The sequence below is a fragment of the Mobula birostris genome, chromosome 7, assembly GCF_030028105.1.
Source record: "Mobula birostris isolate sMobBir1 chromosome 7, sMobBir1.hap1, whole genome shotgun sequence".
NCBI lineage: Eukaryota > Metazoa > Chordata > Chondrichthyes > Myliobatiformes > Myliobatidae > Mobula > Mobula birostris.
The window spans coordinates 53117433-53136678 of NC_092376.1; the positions used below are offsets into that span (position 1 = coordinate 53117433).

At 37.4% G+C, this 19246-nt stretch overlaps 1 protein-coding gene across 9 annotated transcripts in view; it reads right to left on the minus strand.

Annotated features, from left to right (window-relative positions):
• Positions 1-19246, minus strand: part of dync2h1 (dynein cytoplasmic 2 heavy chain 1) — a 474884-nt gene that overhangs the window by 245147 nt on the left and 210491 nt on the right. For all 9 annotated transcript variants that reach the window (XM_072263133.1, XM_072263132.1, XM_072263135.1 and 6 more), the window contains 8 exons: positions 18374-18534; positions 14942-15065; positions 14592-14713; positions 12562-12648; positions 12095-12221; positions 8322-8463; positions 2607-2716; positions 315-413 (listed from right to left, as the gene is read on the minus strand). In XM_072263133.1, the coding sequence (XP_072119234.1) occupies positions 315-413; positions 2607-2716; positions 8322-8463; positions 12095-12221; positions 12562-12648; positions 14592-14713; positions 14942-15065; positions 18374-18534 (972 nt within the window). The remainder of the gene's footprint in view (positions 1-314; positions 414-2606; positions 2717-8321; positions 8464-12094; positions 12222-12561; positions 12649-14591; positions 14714-14941; positions 15066-18373; positions 18535-19246) is intronic.

Consider the following 19246-nt stretch of genomic DNA (forward strand, 5'->3'; position numbering starts at 1 on the left):
GGAGACAGGTACTCTCATAAACCTTAAGAAATATTTAGATGAGCCTTTGTAATTTCATGGCACGGAAACCTATTGGTAAAGTGCTGGGAAATGGGATTAATATAGGTTACTTGATGAAAGTTTTATACAACTGCAATATGACTTCTTGACTCTTTCTCTAACATCAAATGGCAGCTTTCATTAGCAAAAGCTATCACTTAAAAAATAGGAATGAAATCTAATGTTCTTGAGTTACCTTTATGATCCAAACATGGTTATTCTACTTTTATATGCTCTATTAAAGGATTAACTGTAATTGTTCCAAGAATTAATACCTGTTGGTTTATAACTTCCAAACGTGCCTCTTTCATGTGCTGCTTTAACCACTCAGTGGCACGTGAAGAGGGATCTATTAAAAATGGACATACTTTACTCTGAGAAAAGAAAAACAGTATTGCAATCAGAAATTTATTTTACAAAAGGAAGTAAAAAGTAAGTATTTTGAACACATTTAATACATCAAAGATATCCCCATTATTTTCTTGTACTTTCAGGGTGGCAACTATCAAAATTGAAAGTGGAAATAGAAGATACAACTAATGTTTTTTTTTATTAATAAATATATTCACTGACAAGTAATTTGCTTGGTAAATTACACACCCTTGAGTTATATTTTTTATTTAAGATCTCAGTGAAGCCCAATGAACAGAACCAAAATTGATCATTAATTTTATTAATTTAACATCTTTCTAATTAAGATTATCTACACGAGCTTACATATGATGTAATTAGTACAATGAAATATACAGTATTATGTAAAAGTTTTGGGCACCCTAGATTTCTTATATGGTTTCAGATGGTATGGCTTGAAAAGAGCCCTGCTCTCAACATCAACAAGCCTGTCTGGGATTACCTAGAGAGGCAGAGGCAAGCAAGACAACCAAAGTCTGAAGAATTATGGTAAGTTCTCCAAGATGCTTGGAACAACCTACAAGCCTATTTTCTTATAAAACTGCATGACATGCAAGAGAATTCATGAAGCTTGAAAGGCAAAGGGTGGTTACAACAAATATTAATTTTAGTTTTGTAATGTTTACTGTTCTTTATAGTAATTTTTTTATATTTATAAGCACTTTATTTCATTAATTTTGAAAGCATCTTTGCTTTACAGAATTTTGTTTACATGTGCCTAAGACTTTTGCACAGTACTGTAGAAATAACATAACTAATTTGTTCAAACTTAAAGATTACTAATAATTCAGAAACTATGGAATGTTTTACAAATCTTATACAATCTAACATGATAGTTTCAACTCACCAAGTCATACACCATGCTAACTTGGAAATATATTAGTATTCCTTCATCATCATGAGGCATAAATCCCAGAACTCCCTCCTCAACAACTCTATGTGTGCAACTTCATCCAGAGGACTACAGAAACAATGGTTTGCCACCACTTTCGCAGGGGTAATTAGGAATGAGGAATACCTGCTGACCTTGCCAGCAACATCTAACAATGAGTAAATAAAACCCTGCCTTCTCTGTAGAAAAACCATGGTAACTTCAACATTGTATTGCATTTAATGTTTACTCATGATTGAAATGTTTGAACATTCACCTCTACTACATCTCATTCTAAGGTCAACCATTCATCTGTTTATGCACACTAAAGATTTAAATTATATATAAATTACTGTAGCTGCATTTGCAATTACTAACACAAACATGAGAAAATTTGCAATGATGGAAATCCAAAGCAACGCACACACAATGCTGGAGGAACTCAGCTAGCCAAGCAGCATCATGGAAAAGAGTAAACAGTTGACGCTTCGGTCCAAGACCCCTCATCAGAACTCCTTTCCATAGATGCTGCCTGGCCTACAGAGTTCCCCCAGCATTTCATGTGTGTTGCAATTATTAAACTATTTACCTCATAAGTCACAATGAAAGAAACAGAAAAGAATTGCTGAAATACAGAATTATTGGTATAGATCAAGTTCAGTGCATACATAAACAAAGGCATCTACACAGATACGGGACAATGGTTTGTTATGTTTCACATAAAAAATGAAACTGAGGTCCCATTAAGGTAAGGCATACACCTAGCACCTCAGTTAGTTAACTATAATGAATGGTGTAAATGTAAACTGTAGTCTATATTCCAAAGTATCACCCATCTGACTTCTGCTGTCTTGAATGGTTTAAAATTTTACTTGCCTAACTATTAAATTAACAGAAAAGTAATAAAAAGTTCAAGATTCTCTCCCTTTTGTTCTTTGTGATTGACAAAGCTAACAAGTTTAGTTATTAGTATAAATTCAATAATCTTCATAAAATTTAGATCTTTAATATGCACACAACAGTAGAATAATTGAATTTGAATGTGAAACCTTATAGAAATAGATGCCAACAGATTTCACTGACCGGAAAACGGGAAACACAACAGCAAAGAATATTTTAATAATATACAAGAGTACAACAAGCTGAAGGGTTTTAATTAGTAAACTGCGGGCGTTCCCAATCTCTTGTTCCTTCTTTTACATATAACATTAAATTCAAAATGATATCATCGAATAACTATATAACATTCTAATGCTTGTAATCATGAAATAAGTGTGTTAACTACCTGTAAAATTACAAGAGCATTCTCTATGGACAAGTCATCAGAAGGTAATCCTTCACTCTTCCAAATCAATTGCTCACTTTCAGTGCAGAGGAATCGACGTAGATCGAACTCTATTCAAACAAATAAAAAGGCACTGAAATGCAGGCTGTGGTTTGTTACATATTTTAAATAGTCTAGCCTCCCATCCTGCCCCACACTCGCACAACCATAATAAGATGTCTATTTTCATCACCCTCCAACCTTCTGTGTTTTATACTCAACTGAAGATGTTCTATCAATTCCAACAACAAATACATTGCTAATACCAGATCCTATTCTTTGTCATATATCTATTATTCTGAATCTCAGAGCTATTCACAGTCAAAGAAATAAAGAGGAAGAAATAAATGATTGTTTACATTTGGTACCTTAGTTTTCTAAAGATTGATCTTTGAACAGTGTTGCATTCTGTACATAATTGGCAAATCTATTTAATTTCAACTTGTAAGTAAATGATGCATGAACGGCTAAAATCTCAACATTAGCTCGTTGGGTAAGCTTTCCAAGTCATCACATCATCCTTACCTTTCCCTAATCTGGAAAATATCTCCTCAAAATATTGTATTATATAAATACAGGTCTTTCTTTTATTTTACCTCAGTTTACTTTAACAATCAACTCACACCTATATATTCTGATTATAGACTTCTCTTTCACAATATATATTTTTTCTTCTTTACTCCATCAAAAGTATTTATGATTTTAGATACCATTGTCAACAGTTTCTCATATATACTTCTTAATTGGGCCCACCACAGTTAATGATAGCTAAAAGTTGAATGAGCTAAACTTGAAGAAACTGCTACACAGAAGAGCAGACAAAATCAGCAACAGCTAATAATTTTAACTGTTACTTAAGCACCTGCTGTGTAGAAATGCAAAGTCTCAACATTTTCGTATTTAGTTTTGAATATGACAGGTCTTGTGTGCCATGTATCCATATTATATTATATAAAATTCTATTTACTCTGTGTTCAGGATAACTGCATATTATGCACCTAACCATAGAAAAAAAATTGTTGATGACAATCAATAATTTCTCATTGTTTAACTCATAAACTACTCTTCAAGGAATAAAATCTTTCTAACTTATGCTTCATTATTGCAATTTGTGAGCCAATGTTCTAATATCACTGTCTGAAAATGTCAGTACAAGTTCATACAAAAAACTGTCTCAAGCAATTAATTCTACTCTAGATTCTGGAATATTATTTTATGCATTATATAATGAAATGTCTCATGAGTATTTCAAAAGAGGAAAGGAAGCAATATGTTTCAACAGCATGGAATACACACTCAGTGGCCACTGTATTAGGTACACCTGCACACTTGCTTTTTAATAACACCACAAGATCACTAAACATAGCAGCAGAATTAGGCTATTTGACCCTTTGAGTCTGCTCTGCCATTCCATCATGGCTGATTTATTATTCTTCTCAAAATCATTCTCCTGTATTTTCGCCATAAAATTGGACATCCCGACTATCACACTCCACTTTAAATATACTCAATGAGTAGGCCTCCACAGTCGTCCGTGGCGATGAATTCCACAGATTCAGTACCCTCTGGCTAAAGAAATTCTTCCTCATCTCTGTTCTAAATCAATGTCCCTCTATTCTGACGCTGTGCCATCTGGTCCTAAATAATCTACTATAGGAAATATCCTCTCCTTATCCACTGTATCTCAACCTTTCAATATTCAATAAGTTTCAATGAAATCTCTCATTATTCTTCTAAACTCCAGTTGTTTGGAATCAAATGATCTTGCCTTGTATCTCAGGGCACAACGCCAACCCCCTGCCCCGGCATTGCTTCTCTGCCTCCTGTTCCACACCCCTCGCACGGTGCTTTACCCTTGCCATTCTCAACATAATTTGCTCCTGCCAGATTTACAAACTCCTTTCCACTCCATGTACCTAAGACCTACACACAGTACTGTACAATATGAAAAGAAGCAGCCCCAGTACCAACCCCTGCAGAACACCATTAGTCACCGACAGCCAAGCAGAATAGACCTCCTTTATTCCCACTCCTTGTCTCCTGATGGATACCCAATTTTCTATCCATGCAAGTACCTTTCTTGTAATACCATGGGCTCACATCTTGTTAAACAGCCTCATGTGTAGTAACTTGTGAAAGGCCTTCTGAAAATCCAAGAAAACAACAACCACTGACCCTTCTTTGTCTATCCTGTCTGCTATTTCCTCAAAAAATTCCAATAGGTTTGTCAAATAAGATTTCCCTCCAAGAAAACTATGCTGACTTAGGACTTCTTCATCATGTGCCTCCAAATATCCTGAAACCTCATCCTTAATAATGAATTCCAACATTTCCTTACCACAGAAGTCAAGCTAACTGGTCTATGATATCTTTTCTTCTGCCTCCCTCCCTCCTTGAAGAGTGTAGTGGCACTTGCAATTTTACAATCCTCTGGAACCATTCCAGAATCTAGTGATTCTTCAAAGATCATTACTAATGCCTACACAATCTTTTCAGCCACCTCTTTCAGAAACCTAGGGTGTAGTCCATCTGCTCCAGGTGACTTTCCTACCTTCAGACCTTTCAGCTTCTCCTTAGTAATAGTGACTACATTCAATTCTGCCACTGACTTTCTCAAATTTCTGGCATACTGCTAGCATCTTCCACAATGAAGACAGATGCAAAATGCTTATTAAGTTAGTCTGCTATTTCTTCTTCCTCCATTACTACCTCTCCCACGTCATTTTCCAGCAGTCTGATATCCACTCTCACCTCTCTTTTACTCTTTATACATCTGAAAAATACTTTTGGTATTTTTTTTATATTATTAGCTAGCAAGTGTAGTTTCTGTGTTGTTCTTATGTAGTTCAGTGTAGTTTTTGTATTGTTTCATGTAGCACCATGGTCCTGAAAAACGTTGTCTCGTTTTTACTGTGTACTTTACCAGCAGTTATGGTCGAAATGACAATAGAAAGTGACTTGACTTGACTTGATATTTCATCTTTTCTCTCCTTGGGGCTTTTTTAGTTGCCTTCTGTTGGTTTTTAAAAGCTTCCCAATCCTCTTAACTTCCCACTATTTTTTGCTGTGTTATATGTACCCTCTCTTTTGCTTTTATGCTGTCATTGACTTCCCTTGTCAGCCACAGTTGCCTCATCCTCCCTTTAGAATACTTCATCTTTGGGTTGTATCTATCTTATACCCCCAGAAACTTTAGCCACTGCTGTTCTGCTGTCATTCCTGATAGCGTGCCCTTACAACAGCCTTTCCCTTAGTGGGCTCAACCACAAGCTGCTCTAAAAAAGTCATCCATTGGCTTCTACAAATTCTCTTTCTTGGGATACAGCACTTGCTTGATTTTCCCAATCTACCTGCATATTGAAATTCTCATGACTATTGTAAACTTGTTCTGATTACAAGCCTTTTCTGTTTCCACTGTAATTTTATATCCCACACCTTGAGTACTGTTCAGAGGCCTTTATAAGTCCCATCAGTGTCTTTTTACTCCAGCAGTTTCTTAACTCTACCCACAAGGATACTACATCTTCTGATCCTACATCACCTCTTTCCAAGGATTTCATTTCATTTTTTTGACCAACAGAGCCACCCAATCCCCTGTGCCTGCCTGCCTGCCTGTGCTTTTTGATACAGTGTGTATCCTGGGAAACTATGCTCCCAACTATCATCTTCTTTCAGCCATGACTCAGTGATGCCCACAATGTCATACCTGCCAATCTCTAACTGTGCCACAAGATCACTTGATCACTTGCCTTATTCTGTACACTGTGCATTCAAATAGAATAGTTTCAGTCCTGTATGCGTCACCTTTTTTGAGTTTGCCCCCATGTTAAACTTCAACTCATCCTGCTGAGTGTGATTTTGCCTGATCATCTGCCTGTCTTTCCACATTCTCACTCCACAATGCATTGACTTGTATACCAACTGCTGCATCCTCAGCCCTATCACCTTGGTTCCCAACCCCCTGAAAAATTAGTGTGAACGCTCCCCAACAGCTCTGGCAAACCTGGCAACAAGGATATTGGCCCCCTCGGGTTCAGGTGTATCCTGCCCATTTTGTACAGGTCATACTTCCCCCAGAAGATTGTCCAGAAATCTGAAACCCTGCCCCTTGCACCACTTCCTCAGCCACTCATTCATCTGTGCTATCATCATATTCCTGCCCTGACTAGCACGTGGTACCGGGAGTAATCCAGAGATGACAACCTTGGAGGTCCTGTTCTTTAGCCTCTTCCCTAATACTTACTGCACAGGACCTCGACCCTCTTACGTCATTGGTGCTAATGTACACCACGACCTCTGGCTGCTCACCCTCCCTCTTGAGAAGCTTCTGCAGCCACTTCTGGAGCCGAGCACCTGAGAAGCAACACACCATCTTGGTGTCTCTCGCAGCCACAGAATCTCCTGTCAGTTCCCCTAAGTAATGAGTCTTCGATCACTATTGCTCTGCCTGAATTTACCCTTTCCTGCTGAGCCAAAGAGCCAGCCCTGTCCCACTGGCCTGGCTACTGCTGCTGTCATTCCTTCCCACCACCCCCCACCACCATCCCCCCAGTAGTATCCAGAGGGGTATACATTGCTGAGAGGAATGACTATAGATGAACCCTGCACTGACTGCTTACTCCTCTTAGTTCTTCTGGTGGGCACCCAGCTACCATATCATCATCATCTATCAGGTTTTCAGCCCTCCAGATGATCCTGAGTACATCCCCTTCCAGCTCTAGTTTCTTGACACTGTCAGTCAGGAGCTGCAGTTGAATGTGCTTCCTGCAAATATAGTCATCAAGGAGACCATCATGTACCCTGAAATCTTACGCTCTAGCTTGTGACTGTTCTCACTGAAGCCTGTTGAGCTAAACCCTGGTCACTCTAATACTGTCCACTCTAACAGTGACCGCTCTGTTTTCACCTCACATTTTTAATGGTCTCTGCTGAGTACCTAAGAGAGCATTATGATTGCAGCCCACCGAAAAGTTCCAAAAGGCCCTGAGCTCTTTAGAAACTTTGCACTGCCTCACCAACAAATGACTTCTCGTGATGATTGCAGCCTGCTGGAAGGTATTATGCAAGTATCTACTCAGTCAATCTTTGGCAGGAACTCAATGGATAACAGCATTCAGACATCACCAACCAAATACCAGAATGGGGAGGAAATGTGATCTAAGTGATTTGACCGTGGAACGATCGCTGGTGCCAGATGGGGTGCCTTGGATATCTAAGAATCTGCTGATCTCCTGGAATTATCATGCACCATGGTTTCTGGAGTTTGCAGAGAATGGTGTGAAAAACAAAAAAGCATCCAGTTAGCAGCAGTTCTATGGGTGAAAATGTCTTGTTCATAAAAGAGGTCAAAGGAGAATGGCCAGACTGGCTCAATATGACAGGAAGGTGACAGTAACTCAAAGAAGCACTTGTTACAACAGAGGTGTGCAGAGGAGCATCTCTAAACTCACAACATATTAAAACTTGAACTGGATGGGCCACAGCAGCAGAAGACCATGAGTACACACTCAGTGGTTATTTTTATTAGGTACTCCCTATACATAATATGACGGCTACTGAGGTGGCTCTTCAGCCCGCCACGTTACATCAACCTTTTAACCTATTCCAAGGTCAATCTAATCCTTCCCTCTCATATCCAAAGTTATCTGATAAATTCATAATATATATGATATTCACTTTGAAGGCCTGACAATTTCATCCATTCCTCCAAACTGGCTTTTCTCTGATCCTCTGGAGCTGCAGACAGGTAGGTGATAAAAGCAGCAGCCAGTTGTGCCCTCTTTGGCAAAGTATTTAACTCTTCTGTGATCTCTGCAACCTGCAAAAATAAAGATGTAAAAACACTGAAAATTGATTGACTATATTTTCCCTTATTTAAGGTAAAAACTCAATGATCTTGATCAAAGATAAGAATAGTTAAAACTAAAGTGAGACCAGCTAGCTATCAAATCTAGAGAAATTATGGTTTATGAAATTCAATACCATGTAATGCTAAGATTCCATCTTCAACAAAGTTATTGCTGAACCCAAGAGCAAATTTTACATCCATCAAGTTAATATTTTTCAACAGATTATGATAGAATTTAGATTAAGTGTAGTTAAGATGAGGAACTTACTTTCTTTCAACTGTCTGCAATAAATATGTTTACATCTTAAACATAGTTTTACCAAAGATAATAAGCTTTATTAAGAATCCAAACTGAATCTTCTGCCTGTAATGAACAGAAGGGCATCTATTTCGAATCTGCTTGCAAAACCACGACAAATTTACTCTATATTTAAATATCTTTATAAAATTAACACATTCCTCTCTTTTGAGAAATGCATTAAAGAATGCAAACAATGTCATAGTGAAAAAGTTCTATAAAAAGAGCAGATCATTCCTGTCCAGAGAAAATGAGGAATGAAGAATCTGCCATAGATGGATGATGCAGTAAAGACAATGATTAGACTAGTGGGCAGTAGGTGTAAAATAGGTTGTCTTTGCACTTCATAAAAACATATTGAGCATTTTAATGTAAATATACCGGAATCAGGGATTTAGAGCTCATCGTCAAATGAAAAGTGCAGGTGCTGAAAATTTGAAGTATTAACAAAAATCTATGTCAGGTTAATCAAAGACAAGAGGAAATTGCCTGGAACTTGTCAAAGATTTTTGCATCTACCTGTTCACAGGCAAGGTCCCAGAGGACTGGAGAGTAGCCAATGTTGTTTCTTTATTTTAAGGTGCCAGCAAGCTTTATATCTGTGAAGGGAAACTATCAGAGAGGTTTCTTACGGATGGCATTTACACTCATTTGGAAAAGTATGGGCTTATTAGGGATAGTCAGCATGACTTTGCATGGTGCAGATTCCTATTTTACAACCTTATTTGAGTTTTTTTTAAAGAGGAGATGACAAGTGGAAATGTAAGCAATTCAGAAGGATCTCCTCCTGAAATCTGTTATAATGTGTAATCTGCAACAAAGGAGAGATTGAATAAACAATTTTGAAACATTTAAGGAATAGCTAAAAAGACTGTGAAACATAAAAGCTTTAAACTGTCATGTGGGAGAAGACATAAAAGTAATAGCAATAATAGCTAAGACCCATTGATTCAAATGCCCTGCTTTGTACTGTAAATTCAATTTGTTTCTACATGGTTCTAAAATAAAGTGTCCAATGCAGTTACAGGTACAATCATACAACAAGCATGTCAATTTCACTCATGCCTGATGTATCCAGAGGAATACTTCATAAAGTCCACATGCCAAATGGAATTTTAGCAGCTTAGATTTAAGCAAGATTCGGATGATATATTTACAAAAGGTAGCTACAATTTTCTCCTTTAGCAGATCATCAGGACCAAAGATGACTCCAGTCATGAATAAGGGAAGATGACAGTGCAACAATGGGCATGCATTGCATACCAACTACCAAATAATTTTAACACAGCAAAGTCTTGGTCAAATAGCAAGTAGATCCAAGACTTGGAAAACAGTTAATCAAGCTTTACCAAGATCAAAATGTGCACTGTACTTGTAAATTCAAATGTTATGAAATTGTTTTCTTTCTTCTGGAAGCCAGAAAGAACAAATTAATTCAATATCCATGATATTTAGACAGCCCCTGTGGTGCCACTGAATGCGTCCAATTAAAACTTCATCAACTACTTCTTTAGCAAAGATACTTGACTACATGGACCAAGCAACACACACAAAATGCTGGAGGAACTCATCAGGCCAGGCAGTATCTATGGCAGTGTCTCGGCCTGAAATGTCGACTGTTTACTCTTTTCCACAGGTGCTGCCTGGCCTGCTGAGTTCCTCCAGCATTTTGTGTGTGTTGCTTGGATTTCCAGCATCTGCAGATTCTCTCTTGTTAATGCATGAACCATTTCAGCAATATTTTTCTGCCTTTCCCTTGATCTACTTTGATAGATAACAAAAGGAAACTGCAGTATGTTCAGTCAGAAGTTAATGAATACACTAAGTAGAAAGTAAAAATGTAAAGAGAAGTGGAAAATATATGGCAGAGGGAAAGGAATAATAGCCCAGATGCTTAGAAGCTGACAGACTCATTAGGAACTGCCAGCTTTCACCTACATAGCTAGATGAATATAATCAGAATAAAGGCCAAACTTCTCTTTAGTTGATCACTCGACTCCAGGCCAATAACCCTCTGTGGAACTCAATAATCCCTTATTGAGTTCAGCAAAGGAATGCAAACTCCACAGATTCCACTATGTTCACATTAAGCTTATGCTGGTCCGAATCTTTTGATTTAAAAAAAACACAGCTGAGGAGAGAAGGATAGTACAAGTTAACATCCTTTCAGTTTTACTTAATGTTGTCAGCGACAGAAACATTCACAAATGTTAAGTTTTCTTGACACCTTTAACTGTCAGTCGGCTTGACAACAGAGCATAATCAACTCTCAAAGCAACAGTGCAGGGCACAGCCTTTTAGTTATGCATGTGAAGCCACTGCACAGAACCAGGCCTCACCAATCAGCACTCTAATGGAGAAGTGTGCAATGGAACCTGTTCCATGGACAGGCAGCTCTATGAAAGCAGATAGCTCACTACTTAGTGGAAGATCCTGGCTCCTGACACACTACAAAAAATGAAAAATAAAGAAAAACATGATAGAAAAAAGGAAGAAAACAGAATGAAGGGTAAGATATTAAAGGTTGGTATATTTTCTCAATAAGGACTGCAACTTCAATTCACTTTACAGAATATAAACAAGAATGTCTTTATGATCACAATTTTAACAAATTAAGAAAGGCATGGAGCAACGCACATCTCCAAATACAAGCAAGAACATTGATAACAGGTCTCCTAGTACCAATTTTTGATGAAGTATAGATTTACCATCACTGAAATGAAACCTTGGTAAATTAGGTCATTAAGCTTTGTTTTGTTCTTTCAGACATGGGTAGTCAGCAGGACACGTAAGTAATAACTTTAATGACACCAGCAAACAAGAATATTTAGTAATTCTGAATATTCTAAAACAAGTGGCAAGCATTAAAGGACATCACATGTGAACAGAACTTTCAAAAGTCCAAACAATTTTAATCATTGATATCTTATCAAAGACACAGATGGTTAGCCCAAGCAAAAGAGGAGGACTAGGCCCCTCCACGAATTCATAACATGCTGATTTGATAGCAATCTCAGCTCCACATCCCCATCTAACCCTTGGAACTGGAGGCTTCAACAAAAAGAAAAACTTAATCAGCACACAAAGCAAAATTAAAACTTTAGGAGGACTTTCACGTGATCTGGACTAACTATTTGCAATAAATCTTAACAGCAGCCTTTCTAAAATCGTAAACTAATTATATAAATTATAAATTGTATTACTTTCCATATATTGATTTTTTAGGTATTGAAAACTACACCAGTTGGAAACCACTTTCAATTAATCTACAACATTTTACTTCATTTTAATGTTGAAACTTACTTGTGTAATCCACCTTTTGTGTTCCCCATCAAGTTGACCAATCAGTTTTTCAGCTGCCTCTATGGTCTCCTGAGCTTTATTTACTTCTGCTTCCAATTTAGCTGCTTCAGTTGTTCTCATCTGGAACCTGTTAAATAAGTGTTTTTAAGATAGTGATAAGGGATTAACCAGATAAAATGATTACTGAAAGAGTGAGGAGAGAGCTTAGATGTTTATTTTCACAGTGAGCTGAAGGAGAGCTTTACTCTAAAGACTGATTAAAACAGACATCACTGCTTCTTTTAAGGGCATATTCAATAAGTAACAAAATGGAATAATTTACAAGATAACGGGGAGAGAATTATTAAATTTGGATTGTTGTGAAAGAGATAATATACTATAGTTTTCTCCTGTATTGCAAACTTCTAAGCTTTATTGCTATATAATTACGCTTTCCATTTTTCAAAATTTATTTCAAATAAGTTTACTTTTCTTTAAGTTCAGCCACTTTCTGTCCCACACTTTGGAGCTTGATTTCCAGATTTTGTTTTCTTTCTTCAGTTTTATTTAGGTTTCTGTACAAGAAGAAGATAAAAGTAACTCAAGTGCACACTATGAAAAACAAAACACAACACACAATTTATTCAAAGTACTATTAAATGCAATGTTGCATTAATGCAGCAGGTTTTTAAAATGACAAGCTTCATGTTGAAGTGTTATGAAGAAAGATGCTGAGATACGTGAGGAGTATATTTGAAACAGTTCTAAGTAGTTATCATAAATTCCTTTTTTTTAAACATTCCTCCCCCTCCACTTATTTCATATTCAAGCAATAGGCTTATTTGTTTTCACCAATGTTATAACATTCCCATTTGACAATTAATTACATCCTGTTATAACAATTTTGTAATCAAAATGGAGGAGGAGTCACAATACTCATCAACTTGACATTATCTAGTTTACTCATCAATGGTCCTGATGTTGCATTCAGTTTTCACCCTCTCTGTCATTGTAGAACAGAATGATCAACTCACCAGAAACTTGCAAGCCCAAGGTCTGAGATTAAATTGATAGTCATAGTCATACTTTATTGATCCCAGGGGGAAATTGGTTTTCGTTACAGTTGCACCATAAATAATAAATAGTAATAGAACCATAAATAGTTAAATAGTAATATGTAAATTATGCCAGTAAATTATGAAATAAGTCCAGGTCATAAAGTGTTTTCTAAGCAATGTACTATCTAAATGTCACTGAGTTACTGATAGGTTACGTCAACAAAAATGTTAAAAGTCTTAAAGTACTAAGAGCAATGAATTAATTGTAGACTTCAGGAAGGGAAAGTCGAGGAAATACACTGCAGTCCTTATTGAGGGATCAAAAAAGGAAAGGGTAAGCAGTTTCAAGTTCCTGTGTGTCAACATCTCTTGTGATCTATCTTAGGCCCAACATATTGATGCAATTACAAGAAGGCATGGAGGTTGCTATATTTCATTAAGAGTTTGAGAAGATTTGGTACGTCACAAAAGACCCTCGCAAATCTCTACAGATGCACCATTCAGAGCATTCTAACTGATGCATCACCGTCTGGCATCAAGGGGCACAGGATTGGAAAAAGCTGCAGAAAATTGTAAACACAGCCAGCTTCATTAATGGGTACTAGCCTCCACAGCATCCAGAACACCCTCAAAAGGTGGCATCCATCATTAAGGACCACCATCACCCAGGACATGCACTCATCTCATTGCTATCATCAAGGAGGAGATACAGGAGGCTGAAGATACACACTCAACATTTCAAAAATAGCTTCTTCCCCTCTGTCATCACATTTCTGAATGGACAGTAAACCCATGAAAACTACCTCAGTGTTTTTCTCCTCCCCTTTTACACTACTTATTCAATTAAAATTTCTTTTATTATATATACTTATTGCAATTTATAGTTTTTATTATTTTGTATTGCAATGTACTGCTGCTGCAAAACAAAAGTTTCATGACATATGCCAGTGGTATTAAATCTGATTCTTAAATTATGCACATTCTGAGATTGGTATTTTGGACATTTCAATTTGAACAATTGTTTGTAAAGGTACATGAAAATCTCCAGAAATGTTGTCAGATTTCATCTTGACAAGTATTTAGATAAACTTGAAGCAGCAGAATGATGTTTTGTTTAGATGAAAGAACTAGAGCTTTTGTAAGGTTAATTTTTTACTTAAAATTCCAAACAAAGTTTAAATTGTTTAACAATAAATTGATCTGTACTCTGTGATCAAGTGACTAACTTAACATTATTTATTAAATCTCGTCGATTTAATTCTAAAGTTATGCCAATACTGACTTGGCTCAGTACACCTGCTAACTCAATATTGAGCATTGATTATCCTATATGTAATTTATATTTAGTAGGTGACCGTTCTGATCTTTGGACAAATATAAATTTATGCAGAAGATATGTAACTAAAACAGGCTGATTTATGAAACACATAAAATTAATGCCCTAATCCTGAATTACTCACTCCATCAACACAGCTTGTTCTTTTTCCAGTGGTTGAATCTTTTCCAGGACATATGAATATTTCACATTAGCTCGAACCCATGCAGCCAATGGAGCAGCTGCAGCACTGGCACGCTTTGCATTCTGTAAATTCATAGCAAATTTATTAAATATTGCACACAAAACAATTCAATACATAGATCAATACAACTGCAGGACATATAGATACATAACCAAGGCCTTCATTGTACTGCCAACGAAATTTCATAAGCAAACATAAAATGTTGCTACTGATTTTTATTTCTAAATTGTTATTCATTTAATTGTCTCTAATAATCTTCCATAAAGATCTCCTATTATTATTGAGAATACCTTTGGATCAAAAGAAGCGCTGTTCTTCTGCAAAAGTCCTTCTACACTCTCTCTGATTTCTCTGCTAATACTCCAGGCATCAAAGGTTGCAATCTCCTCTCTCACTCCCCGTTTTGCCAAGAAACTGTGAGGCCAAAGGTAAAATCATTCATTAAACCACTGCTTCCTTTTAAAATCAATTGCCATTTTAGATAACATACTTCATAAATTATATTGTTTACACAATATGTACTATAAACTTGTCTCTTCTATTTTATCCTGATTTAAGCTCTTTAAAAAAAATTAGAGTTCGTTGGGACACTAAAACAGCACTACTGTACTTCACAAACATGAGGAAATCTGCAGGTGCTGGAATTTCAAGCAACACACACAAAAAATGCTGGTGAACGTAGCAGGCCAGGCAGCATCTATAGGAAGAGGTACAGTCGACGTTTCAGGCCGAGACCCTTTGTCAAGACTAACTGAAAGAAGAGATAGTAAGAGATTTGAAAGTGGGAGGGGAAGGGGGAGATCCGAAATTATAGGAGAAGACAGGAGGGGGAGGGATGGAGCCAAGAGCTGGACAGTTGATTGGCAAAAGGAATATGACAGGATCATTGGACAGGAGGCCTAGGGAGAAAGGAAGGGGGAGGAGGGATGGGTAAGGAGTTGTAGTGAGAGGGACAGAGGGAGAAAAAGGAGAGAGAGAAAAAGAATATATATATATATATATATATATGAGAAGTCAATGTTCATGCCATCATGCCATCCAGACGGAATATAAGGTCTCCAACCTAAGTGTGGCTTCATCTTGACAGTAGAGGGGGCCGTGGATAGACATATCAGAATGGGTATGGGACGTGGAATTAAAATACATGGCCACTGGGAGATCCTGCTTTCTCTGGCGGACAGAGCGTACATGTTCAGCGAAACGGTCTCCCAGTCTGCGTCAGGTCTCGCCAATATATAGAAGGCCACATCGGGAGCACCGGACGCAGTATATCACCCCAGCCGACTCACAAGTGAAGTGTCGCCTCACCTGGAAGGACGGTCTGGGGCCCTGAATGGTAGTGAGGGAGGAAGTGTAAGGGCATGTGTAGCACTTGTTCTGCTTACAAGGATAAGTGCCAGGAGGGAGATCGGTGGGGAGGGATGGGGTGGGGAACAAATGGACAAGGGAGTCGCGTAGGGAGCAATCCCTGCGGAAAGCGGGGGGGGGGAGGGAAAGATGTGCTTAGTGGTGGGATCCCATTGGAGGTGGTGGATGCAGCGGAGATGGAGGAATTGCGATAAGGGGATGGCATTTTTGTAAGAGACAGAGTGGGAAGTGGAATAGTCCAGGTAGCTCTGAGAGTCTGTAGGCTTATAGTAGACATCAGCAGATGAGTTGTCTCCAGAGATAGAGACAGAAAGTTCAAGAAAGGGGAGGGAGGTGTCGGAAATGGACCAGGTTATCTTGAGGGCAGGGTGAAAGTTGGAGGCAAAGTTAATGAAGTCAACGAGCTCAGCATGCATGCAGGAAGCAGCGCCAATGCAGTCATCGATGTAGCGAAGGAAAAGTGGGGGACAGATACCAGTATAGGCTTGGAACATGGATTGTTCCACAAAGCTATCAAAAAGGCAGGCATAGCTGGGACCCATACGGGTGCCCATGGCTACACCTTTATTTATTAAGAGTAAGGACTAATTCCACCGGACAGAGCAGAGTGGTACTTCACCCATATTATGCCACTCTGTTTTAGGACTATAGAAAGCATTAAAAATCAAATTTCTCATATTACTAGCAGTTGTCTTCAGGGTTTTCATCTTAGGAACTCATACACAGTACAATCAGATTTCTTTCAATTACTGTGGACTGCTGACAAGGGATGAGTTCATGCTGCATTTGTGCAAAGGTAGCAGATTGCTCCAGAAGGAACACAGGACTGAAGAACATTACATGGTTGGGGGAATCTTCTTGTACAAACAGCAACCCAGACATGAAGTCACTAAAGATATATCTGTCTGTCAGAGCACGCATAACTCATCTGAAAGACAGAACTATTAGTCATCCTGCATTGCAAGTTTTAAGAGGCACAAAATTTTAAAGATTACCAAATGCTACATTTGTTCTGTCTTTATAGTTTACAATATTCTAATGTATTTGTAACTTCAGGTATTTTTTGCAGAATTGTGTAAACACCTCCCTTTGATTGCTGAGATCCCTTTAACGCCCTAGTTCAGTCTATCGTTTAATTAGTAGCTAGTTATTTTCAGGGAATAATGTCACTATTAATTTAGTCAATGGGTGTAAGAGGAAAAGCACCCCACTGTAAAAAAAAATATAAACTCACAATTACAAACATTATGCACGTAAATCTGGAGGTAAATTGGATTCCAGTTAATTGGGGCATATCAGAACCAGTACATTTTGGCCCAGTTAAGCGGCTGCCCCAAATAGCCAAAGTTTCACAGAAGTAGTTAAAAGATATTAAAAAAAAGACAACTACCATTTAACTGGGTACCAATTTATGTACTTAAATGAAATACACAACAAATTAGAACACTACCAACACCTCTACAGTACTATAAAACCATGTATTAGCTCCCAATAGTTATTGATGGAGGAATTCATCTGCCGGGTTCTTTTGATTAACTGTAAATTAACAAAATTAGCGCAGATACCTACTGTAGTTAATGAACTGCCTTCATACAATTCTGCATCCTCCAATTCTTCACAATGATTGTAACATTCAAGATGATTACCGATACCTCAAATTCTTTGTAATTCCTAACTTGTTGAAGTAGTGAAATCATTTCAATTTCACTCCCAACTCTGATTATCAGAAGCCTTTAAAATATTAAAGTCAGTTACAGCTTTGACAGAAGACATTCATGTCTAAGGTCTTGTTGCAATTATGACTTCATGGCCCAATTCAGCCATCAAGATCAGTTTTCATCATTCAGTCTGGATAAGTGGAGGTTCCATCTGCAAAATGAATGAGGTACAGCAAGCTAAAACTAATTAAAGATCTCATCACTGATCCTGCAACAGTGAGGAAGAAAGAGTATTTACAAAATAAAACAAATAAATGTTTCTAAGTCATCTGAAACAAAAAATGACCTCAAAACCTGAAGCAATCTTGATTAGAGGGGTCACAAGCTGAGTTAATAGAACTGTGAAATTTTACTCATTGGTTACGAGAAGCATTTCTTTTGAGATGGAACTCGGTTATTTTGATTCACAAAATACGGGGAGCTTTCATTTTTATCTGACCTAGAGCATCTCATCTTGTGTAAAACTATTGCTTGATGCAGGAAAAAAATGCTTCTCTATTTCAAAACATCTTTCAATTTAACAAATTCTTTGAGGCACAAAATTAAAATAATTTAATCATTGTCACACGTTCTACTTATCTTACAACATTTTGTTACATTTGACATAGCATGAGATTCAGCTTTACGCATTCACACCTTTTCATGCTGACCCATGAAGTATCAAAAATACCCATCAGCCGTAATACTCCTTCCAAAATATCCCTGATGACATCAGGTGGCATACGCAGTGACCGTATTTCTGAGAGTGACTCTGGCTTTATATTTCCAACTGCTCGCCTGGCTTCATCTACATGAGGCTGAAAGACAAAAAATAGCTTCTATCTAATAGCTCAGAGAACACATGTAATATGATGTAAAACAGTCATACAGCCAAAGAAGCATATCTTGGATTCAATCCGTGAACTGCGTAGAATTAAACAAATGAAAATGAAATTGGAGTACAATTGCTCACAGTGCACAGAAATAACGAATTAGAAAATCTATTCTTTACAACCACTTACCAATCTTGATGCTAATATTCATGTCTCAATGGTGGCTTTGGTTGAAAGGACTGAGATATACAATTTTGACACTAATTGTTAAAATGTTTAAGTACTGAATTGAATTCAAATTCAAAATATTCAACTACATAAGCACAAAAATTAGAACTGAAATTTCTGCACTTTCAGGCTCAGGATTTCCATGCCAGCATCCATGAATTTCCATAAAGTTGACAAACACTGTAAAATTCACTGTTCTAAAACAGCAGTAGAATGGAAACTTCATGCAGTTCTCAGCCTGCTGAACCTGCACATGTCAGACCACGTGCAGATTCAGTGACTTGTTTCATTTAAATGTCAGGGAACTGTTGACAGGCATAATACACATTTTTGAAAGATTAAATTAATTTACTTTTCTTGGAATAATTTTAACCTCTTTCAATTGATTTTTGGATTATTCAATGTCTTTTAAATGTTTAATTGGTTCTGGATGTTTGTGAATGCCAGAGACCTTCATAAACAAACTGTT